Source organism: Pundamilia nyererei, unplaced genomic scaffold (assembly GCF_000239375.1).
Source record: "Pundamilia nyererei isolate P.nyererei 1_Seehausen unplaced genomic scaffold, PunNye1.0 scaffold00332, whole genome shotgun sequence".
Lineage (NCBI taxonomy): Eukaryota > Metazoa > Chordata > Actinopteri > Cichliformes > Cichlidae > Pundamilia > Pundamilia nyererei.
The window spans coordinates 182,051-192,577 of NW_005187733.1; the positions used below are offsets into that span (position 1 = coordinate 182,051).

Here is a 10,527-nt window from a genome sequence, read left to right on the forward strand (position 1 = left end):
TGGTGATGCAAAATATCCTTTTATTTTATTTTTTTTATTTGTTTAAAGTCGTCTCAAACTAGGAGAGAAACAATCAAAAAAAATGCTGAAACCAGATACAGATTACCTACAAATGATAATCCTTTATAAACTGGACAAAACCACAACTTGAATTTTCGTGCAAATCTGTTAAGAATGTTTTGAGTTAATCAGGTAACAAACACACAGACAACCAAACCAAACCAATAACTCAACATCTTAAGCGGACGGGCACTACCTATGTATCACAGGCAAGTATAATCAAAGTCAGAAAGAAATGTATTCATTAAAAAATTTCAGTGTTCAGAAGTCATATTTGTATTTCCAGTTTAGTCCTTTTCTTCTCCGGGTCTTTTTTCATGCTCTCTTTAAATTAGCCTTTATTTGGGTGGATGCTGGCCCAACTTGGCTCGGCTGCCATCAGAGTGAAGTAATGTGTTCTGTGGAGCCCGATTGGCTGCTGGGGGAACACCCTATGGTGGTCCCATACAAAGGATCTGACTACAAGAAGTGTAGCACAAACTCCAATCTGAGACTGGACCCCCACTAGCGTACACGCATGTGCACCACACATGCACGTATATACATACACTACCCTTGGATTGCTTGTTGCTCTCCCCATCACTGATGAAGGAGCCCATTCATGCCCGCTGACAAATTACTACTGAAGCATGAGACTAAGACCCCCCATTCCTTTGTCTCTGTCTCTCTCTGGCCATTATCGACTGTGTGAGATTTGAGTGTGAGAGAATATCACACAGGGGACCAGAACTATGAAAGAAGCATTGTGTTTAGCACACTTTCAACTGTGGCTTTTTTGGTGGAAAATGTATACTTAAAGTAGCATTTAATCTGAAGTTTTACAGTAAACATAAAACTTTTTTATGCAGTTGAGCACACATAAAATGATGTCTTCCTATTTTACCTTTTGATGTTTCAAAAGAACAAAAAAAGTTTTCATAGTTCACAGAATCAAATAAGGAGAGAGGTTTCATTACTTATCCAAACCTTTAAAGAGAACAGATTGAGACTTTTCTTAGTCTTGCTGTTAATAAGATCAGTGCTACATCAGCATCAATCAATCAAAATACACTCACAATCATGAGGCCAATGTAGGCAGAGTATTTAGTTTTAAGTACAAGAATAGAGCATTTATAATAATAAAGTAATGCAAAAATTATTGTTTCAGCAGCTTCACTTGATATAGAAGAAGAATTGATGGAGTGACTGATAATACGGCATAACAGTTGTTGACAGACTTACTAAGTAGAACTGCATCTCAACAGGACTAATCACTTTTAGTCCAGACAGCTGGTTTACCAAAAAGGATTAAAGACCAGAAAGGAGGAGGTAGCCTGAGGTCTCCGTCCACCCCTGACCTTGGACTTGAGCTAAAAGGATGCTCAAATCTCAAAGCACTAAGGCAGCAAGGTCAAAACCAGGGCTCCATAGACAACTAAGAGACCAAGTATCAAGTGGTTTGCCCGATAAATGTTGGACATTGTTATTTCATAGGCTGCATAGTATGTAAGTATCATAATTACCATATTTAGGGTAAAGCTAAAAGAAAAATATTGCTGGAAAAAATCATGTTAAATTACACAACACTATAAAAAATATTAATTTCTTCTATCTTGAGTGCACACTGTTAGGCTTGAAGTCAACTGAAGGCATGTAAAAAAGGGCTAATAGGTATCTTAATAATGTTTTCTTTACTATCCAATACCCCTAAATGATAGGTTTGGCACAGGCAGGTTACACATATTCATACATCTGTCCTTAGATCACTAGAGTTTGTGTTGTTCTTAACATTACTAGAAGACACTAAGAACAAACAATGTGGCTTCAACTGATTAGCAAAACTTCAATTAAATAGCTAACTAGAAAATGTTGCTTAGATCTATTGTGCTGATTTACTCTCCTCCAGCAAAATCACCAACCACCAGAGTCTGCAGCAAGTAATGCAACAGAACTAAATCTGCAACCATTAAAATCAAATGGGGGATCTCTGGTTGTAAAGAGAAAGACAGCATTTAAAACCCAAACATGTTAAAAGGGATTAAGTGATTTGGAAACCTGAGGGGTAATGGTGATCTGAACCATACACACATAAACCCAGAGAGATTCCAGCTCCCCAGGAGAGGGCAGTTGGATGGCTGTACTGTCCTGACAGTAATCCTCAGATTAACTGATTGTGGGCCTCCACCAGCCAGCCAACTGGAACTAAAGCAGAAATGTATGCAAACCTGAACATGTGGGTCAGTCAGCCAAAGGGACAGCTAGCCAAACAGACAGTCATTTAAGAAGACAGACAGTCCACCAACCAGCTTAGTTGCACCACTGTGTGTTTTCAGCTATTGAATCCCTCTTTCACTCTGTAGCCTCATTAGTTTTGCTTTCACAATCTCTATTTGGAAGATTTATGCTTATAAAGACAAATTGTTTTTTTGTTTGATAATTGTGATTTTGCCACACAAAACCTTCATCTTACATATATGTTTGTGTTATTTCATAGCCAGATAGTAAAACACATGCAATGCTTAGTGTGTAACTTTGAAAAATAATATCTTTAAATATATACCTATGTATTTGATTTTATTTAAAGTGAAATGAATCAAATCAGTATTTTGTTTAATAATTAACATAATCAGAAATTAGAAATAACCTACAAAGGAGAACAAAGGTTTTCAGCAGCCCTCATTCCTTTGCTCCAGTGGCTAATGCAAGTTAGTGTGGCAACAACAATTCTACTAATTAAAGCATTAATATGGCTACATGATTATCTTAAACAGCTGATCTTTACTTACAGATGCAGAGCAAAATGTGAAATCAGGCCTTATTTTAGACATCTAACAAAAAAAAAAAAACCCAGTGAAAAAAAGTTTACTTCGACATCATTCAGCCTACTGTGAAATACCAACTCATTTTTTTGGTTTTAATGTTATTATTGTTATTATTATTTTAGGACTCATTCCTGCTGTGCAGTATTTTTGTTTGGGAAAAATAAAAGCTGTTCCAATGACAGAAGTTGCCATTAAAAAAAGAAAACACAGCTTTCATATTGCAGTGTGTAGTACTCCCTTCACAAACTAGTAATTTGGCTCTTATGGGTACTATAATCAAAACTATGAGACTCAGACTACAGTCTGATGTACTTGGCTCCATGCTTGCTTGGTGTCTCCTATTTCTCTTCTTCCTCTTAGGGATCATTTTGATACCCAGTGGAGGGAATCTTATTTATTTATTGTTTGGCAATTTACACATTATGTAATATGGTAAGTACAACACATAAATAATGCAATTTGAAGAATATATTTTGTGACCTCGCACCAATTCATTGAAATTCATTCCACTGACTGAACCCTTCAGAGATCATCTCCTACTTTAACTCGCCTTTAGTTGCCTTAAGTTCAGACAGTGTTGCATACTCCACTGCAGACTTCATCCGCCTGGCAATTCAGTAGTTAAATAACTGCCAACAAAAGTGACTGAAAGGGTGAATTCAGAGGACTGGGAGCTGTACGCATGTTGCCGTGGCAATGGAGTCCTCTCCATCGCCATGCTCTCCACCAACTCTGTCTCCACGGTTACGTCCTGTCAGGCACTGAGTGGGGGGAGGCAGGGGTTGGTCAGGAATAATAATGGCAAAGAGGCACATGAGGGGGAAAGGTTTAACAATAACACAGAGTACACATTCACTGCCCAAGAATATTTTCTAAACTCCGGACAGAATATAAGATAAATTATGAGAAGCTTAAAAAAGTTACTCAGGAGTTCAAAAATGTTACTGTGAAATAAGGTAACACAGAGTCATTGTTTTTATTGTATACAGACTGATTGTAGTCTACTCTCAAAGGCTCAATCTGAGCCAGGAAAAACCCAGATTGAAAAAAAAAGTGCTGTGAATCTTTAGCAGAGGTGTAATCAACATTGGAGGAGGGAGGAAAAGGGACAAAAGAGTTGGGTGGGGGGTGAGAAGAAGAGAGGGGCAAATGCTTGAAGTGGAGGCTGAGAAACAAGAGGAGTTTCTGGAAAGTTTGAACAAGAGAAGAATAAAATCATGGGCTAATGGTGGGAGGGAGTATGAAGGTCATCCGGGCTTAGCCGTCGTTCCTGCGCCCCTCCTGCAGAGATGAACTAGCCAGCACAAGTTTAAGTGTCACTTTCAAGTTAGCCACTCTTAAAAGTTGCAGCTCAGCTTCTTTTTTATTTCATTAACTGCAACAGCTAGTACTCTATTAACCTGCCTGTGAAAACAAGGACAATACAGTCAATGGAACTTTTGAATAAAGAGTTTTATTTAATAGAAAAATAATCATTAAAAGGAAATCAAGATTTTCTCTTACATGTAACAAGACAAGTCATCTGGTGCTATTCCATTCTGAAGCAGCAGCTCAACATGCTATCATTCATGCACATTTTACCCAGGGTAGATACATTTCTCATACAGTACATTTTTACTGTACATGTTTTATAATTCGGTGTTCTTTTAAGGGTATTAAATTTAAAGCATGCGTTTCAATAGAAGAATAAACTCCTGGTTTATGCAACATTAAGGAGTGGATAATGTGACAGGTTTAAGTCTTGTATAGTCAGAATTTGTCAGACAATCAAAAAGTTTAACAAAATAAATTTAAAAAACCCCAAAAAAACATAATTTTCAAACTTTTAAATCTTATGTTAATCTTGTGATTTTATTAATGAAAGTTGTGACTAAACTGAATGTCTTTAATGTTCCTGTATGGAGCAATTTGTATAGTTTATGCAATTAAAGTTTTTTTTGGTGACCTGGTACACTATCATATATATCAAAACCAGATTTGACTAATCAGTTGTAGCTAATAGAAGAATATAAACGTAAGCCAACAAAAGCTGGATTTACATCTCCATAAGACTACAGCTGAATCTTTTTCCTCATTTACAGCAGAGCTGTCCTTCTTTAGATCTAAAGGATTTCATTTAAATTTTCCTCTGAAATATTTCAAATATGCATGATTAATCAACACAATAAACTCAAGTGATGGGTGACATTTGGCAGCATTTAATCCAACGTTTGGCTGTAATCGATTAGTGCAAGGACTACATGGAATAAACTTGCATGATGGAGCTAGGAGCTACAATTAACGTCCTCCACCCTCTCAGAATAAACACACAGACGAGTTTGAGGTTCTTTTTTGTTCTTAGAGACTACAGACATGAGACACCAGCAATTCAGTATCATCATTATGTATAAATGACTGTATTTTCTGTATTGTCAGTCATTTATCTACTATCACCTTTTGGTCCTGACCCCATCTGCATATGTTTGCAGATTTATACAATTAAATAGGTGAAAAAAAAATCCCTAAAAAAGTTATCCCTGCATTTCTTTAGGGAAATATATAAATATATGTTAAGCAGCATAGGCATTATATGGTGCTTCCCTTTTTCTGACTTCATTCATCTAGTTTGCAAAATGTAATACTTCAGAATATTATTATCAAAAATTCAATATTGATAAATCATTTAAACTATGCTATACTATGACTTTAATCAGTGCACTGAATGTCCCCTTTTTTTTTTTTAAATATAATATGTCTGAAATCATAAAAACACTGAAGTCGTATTGGCTCCTGAGAAAAATCACTCAAAGACCCTTCATGTGGATGTCCGTTCATCTCCCTTTACACATCTGGAGTAGGACAGCTGGTCCAGAAAGAGCACAGAACACACCTGGCTGACCTTACATATTCCATCACAGATGATGCTGTCGTTGTAGCTGACCATGAAGTGGTTAAAATACTTATCAAAGCTTTTTGTCTGCGGCAGCATAAAACTCAGGCCCAGCTGGAGTAAACTTTGTGGCTGCAGGTCAGTCAGTCCAAAAGCCTCAGTCATGATATATTCAAGCGTCCAGTCTGATCTTTGTTTCTCATTGGCTTCCGTCAGATTCAAATAGTACTGCCAGATATCCTTCAGAGAGAAAGAGAAAGGCACCAAAAAAGGGAGCGAAAGAGAAGAAAGAAAAAAGTCTTTGAGTCTTTTTGAATGCCACAAACTGTTTTTTGTGTGCTGATTGACACCGTGATAAATCATTAAGAAGGACTTCGGCTTCTGTTTTTGAGCAATGAGATAAAAGTTAGAGTAGGTGTTGGAGCGCGGGACTTTTGTAGTTTGACCTAAATTTGTCATCTGCTTTCCAGCTTGAACAGTTTTCATCTTTCTTTTGCATTCCTACACTCTTTCCTTTTAAGTTTTTATGCTTTAATTGTGAAACTCCCCGGGATTTCACTGGTCCCCAAAATAGCAAGTCCTTTTCCCAACTGTACCACTGATCTGTCCAACCTGTCACAGCCAATCTGTTAGTTTAAGAGATGTAATGCTCATGTAACAAATGATTTCACGATTGTTACCGCTGCCTTTAGGTGTTCAGTTGATGGTTTCCAGAATATCAGATGAACATTTTTGTCTTTTGCCTTTAATAGTTTACACCAGGGGTGTCGAACTCCAGGCCTCGAGGGCCGGTGTCCCGCAGGTTTTAGATATCACCCTGTTTCAACACACCTGAATCAAATTATTAGTTCATTAACAGGCTTCTGGAGAACTTCAAGACATGTTGAGGTGATAATTTAGCCATTTAAATCAGCTGTGTTGGATCAAGGACACTCGAGGCCTGGAGTTCGACACCTGTGGTTTACACTATGACTTTTGTTAATTATATGAATGGGAAATGTTATTGCTACAATATGCAGTGACAGAATACTGTGTTTTTTCTGACTGCTGACGGCCTTTTCCTGTTCTTTGTTTTAAAACCTCCAAACGTCTTTGCACATTTATTTAATGACTAGAACGCCAATAAAAAAATCTAAGGTCCAAGATGAACCTTGGTTGGTCTGCAAATAATGTATATTTATTGAATATATATCAGCAGCATTTCTGGCAGTTAAACTGATGGTGGCCCAACCCTTCTATAAGTTTTACCACATCCATCATTACTAAACATCACTAAACCACACTTTCATGGGTGACTAACTGCCATGATTTTGTAATAATGTGCACAACAATCTTTTATCACATAAAGATGTTTGCATACGTCTTTGCTCGTTTTATATTTAAACCATTTTAAAAACCGAGGCATTTGCTTAATCTGAACAATAATAAGATATTGAGTTATGGGCAGATAGTAGGACCAGAGCTCCTTACCAGCATAGTGTAATCCTTGTTGTTGTACAAGTACATGCGGAAAGATGGGTTATTGGAGTAGAGCTCCGCAAGATTTTTGATCGGTGTAACAGCCGGTGACACAAATAGAGAATTCAAAGGTTGACCTACAGAAAAAGAGAAAAGAGAAAAACAAAATAAGAAAATTTCGGTGATTCCTTTCCTTAAGGAAGTTAGCAGATTGTCTGTCTTTTCACGTTTTATCTAGAGAGGAAGTTTGCTTGCTCACAACTGGTTTGCGATACATTTTTAAAAATGACAAGTGCTTAAAAACAAAAAGGTGATACCGCACTTGGAAGAAACATATTAAACTCCATTATTAAAGAAACTGATTGATATTTTCTCACACCTTGTTTGTCCAGCAGCACCATGATGCTGTCTCTGTGAGTGTGTCCGTAGAAATGTCCTGCAATCACATGACTGTACTTCCTAAAGATGGTGACCAGCCTCTCGTTGTAGTTCTCTCTTATAGCTGTGATGTTTCTGGCAAAGGGCAGGAACCCAACTGGCACATGGCCTATGATGTACACCTACAGAGAAAAGTAAGGCATATTTAACCACAGATATATTTAACCATCCGGCATCTTTCATATAAATCAATATGATGATCACTATGGTGATAAATATGACAAAAAAATGTTTGCAGTAGAAACTTGTAAACCTTTTCGCGATTCTCAGCAGCTTTCTCCAAAGTTTTTTCCAGCCACTCAAACTGCCCCGCAGGGTCTGTCATGTTCTGTGTGACATTATTGGGACTATAGTAAAGGATCGTATTGAGACTAACAACCCGCAAACCAGGCTTAGCAAGCTGTGAATAGAAACCACCTGCAAAAACAGAACAAGGAACAAAATGAAGGCTACACCTAACGTCATGCCACACACTGAGCTTTTGAAAAACATGCTTTATGCATGGCTTTATTCCAGTTTTACAGAATCAACTGCACATGCTCACTGCACAGATTGTTTCACAAATCAAACAAAGGTTTGCTTGAGAGAAGTCCACTACATTCACATTTTCTGAGCAATTACCCAAAAAAGCTTGACTGATTCATCATCAAACCTTTACATACACCGTGTTGCACTTTACATTAACTTCCTGAATTGCAACACTTGCTGGATCAAAGGGTATTCATCAGCACATGCCAAAGGTCAGTGGTTTTCCAACTTCCTCATTTCTTCATGTGGGAACTTTACAGTTCTCAGAAGTTTGGGCTGATATATACCCTGTACCTACCCATTTAGAAGTCAGGCTACATTAAATGTACAGCAGTAAGAGTTGAAGCTTTAAAATGCAGAGAAAAGTTTTGAATTTGTTGGTCTGACATGTGGTGACTGATGTACCTTGTGAGAGTGTTAGCAGAGCGTCATCATGCAGCCAGAGTTTCCAGAACTGGGCAGCAGCTTTGTAGATGGCATTAGTGGAGGTTGGCATCTGGTCCTAAGAACAATGATGAGCAATGATACATTGTTATTCCAAAAGTAGGTTATTAAAAATGTGAAATGCATCCTGACATCTCACATATACGTCAGCTGGTATCACCCACAGTTATTACTGGGGCTATATGCATGTAATTCTTGTACCACAGTGTTTCTGTTAAATTAAATGGAGCCTTATTGTAAAATAAACCCTTGAAAACTGAAAATACTGATGGATGTTACCCAACCACATAAATGAGTTAAAGCATGCTCATAGTCTGTATAAGAAAACTTCCCTCATTTACTTCTGCAAAAAAAATGGGAGCATAAACTAAAATGCTTCATACAGCAACTCATTTTTAAGTTACACTTTCATTTTATCCCCAGAACCTGATGCATCAGACGAACATTAGTGGAGCAAAAATCATCACTGCTCTCCGTGTAAAGCTTGAGATACTGCTTGCTGTCTACTTGTATAAAGTCACCTGAGGCCAGTAGTCATGATTTCCAACTGCAGGGTAGACTGTCAGGTTGGGGAAGTGCTGTCTGATGGTCTGGGTCATGTTACTGATGACCTGGATGACTATGTCTGTAGAGAGCTCATCTGGAGGGACGTGAGGTGGGCTGTCACTGAAAGGGGAAAATAAAATCCAGTTATTTCACTTTATTTGCAGTGAAATGCAGACAAAGTAAAATAAGACATCTAGACACATGGTGATCCCAACATTTGGTTGCTTAAATTATCTGAATGAATGGTGATCAACCTTTGCTTTTTAACTTTTTTTAAAATGCTACTTAAAAAAAATACAGAGCAACTGAATGATCAGTCGTGATAGCAGAATATTTAAAATGAGATCAGGTCATTGATTTCCTACTGATTTAGTCTTAATCTACTGTCTACTGACGTTATCTATTTCTAATCGTACAGTTTTCCTGACAGCAGTGACAAAACTATGATATTAGAACCCCTCAAAAAGGAAAAATTAAGGTGGAGAAAACAATTCAGTATTTGTCTGTTATTAAAAAACAACATGGCTTGTCTTGTTTTGGCTTATTACAATAAAATGCTTCAGTAATGAAGATTAAAATGTGAGAACAGTAACTGCAGTGAGTTAAAGTCACTGGGAGCAGCTCAGTCATCATTTCTTCAGCAGAAATCTGGAAAACCCACCAACTTCCCAACAGGACTAAATTCCCTCTACATAACACTGGAATATGTTCCAAACATGCTTGGCTTGTCCAATATTGCAAACATGTTGTAAATTCCTCTGTACAATGGATTCCCCATTAAGTGAAATGGCAAACTTGTGCTGCAAAGCCCAATAACAACAGCATAAAGCACAAATCTGCTTGCACAGTAACTTAATCCTCCACCCCAGGGAGTCTTTTTAAGTTTTAAGTGCCAAACCGTTCTCTTAAGCACGTTTAATAAGCCTATGAATTCCTGGCTTAGCTGATTAGCTGCAGATTATTAAAAAGGTGCATGAGTGCAATTCTGCTTACACTGACGCTTACAACTACGCTTACTTATCCTGTGTCACTATCGCAGTGTAGTGAACATTGGTTCACTCTAATTATTTTAACCTCTTATAAAGCATGCAGAGCTCCCTTTAATGCTACTTTTCACAGTGAGTAGATAACTTCTGCTCATCTCTCAGACCTGGAGCTTCAGTGTTTGACTGGGATTGCATGATTTTATTCAGTACTATTAAATGTAGTAGGCACTCTGAAATAATTGCACTTATTTATTTATTCATGAGAAAATAAAATTGTAAGATTCAGCATTTTAGCTCAAGTGACAATCAAACTTCATTAAACATCTATTAAAAAGTAATTGCCATGTTTCTGTTTTCACACCCGGAAATGCTCCAATATACCTGAATTAAAACAATT

General features: G+C 37.4%; 1 protein-coding gene across 1 annotated transcript in view; it reads right to left on the reverse strand.

Annotated features, from left to right (window-relative positions):
• Positions 1–4,294: 4,294 nt before the first annotated feature.
• The window catches only part of smpdl3a (sphingomyelin phosphodiesterase acid like 3A), a 9,806-nt gene continuing 3,573 nt past the window's right edge, over positions 4,295–10,527 (reverse strand). The window contains exons 3-8 of the mRNA XM_005751889.1: positions 9,120–9,264; positions 8,560–8,656; positions 7,880–8,043; positions 7,568–7,748; positions 7,201–7,325; positions 4,295–5,970 (exon numbers count right to left, since the gene is read on the reverse strand). Coding sequence (XP_005751946.1) covers positions 5,656–5,970; positions 7,201–7,325; positions 7,568–7,748; positions 7,880–8,043; positions 8,560–8,656; positions 9,120–9,264 — 1,027 coding nt within the window. The 3' untranslated portion in view covers positions 4,295–5,655. The remainder of the gene's footprint in view (positions 5,971–7,200; positions 7,326–7,567; positions 7,749–7,879; positions 8,044–8,559; positions 8,657–9,119; positions 9,265–10,527) is intronic.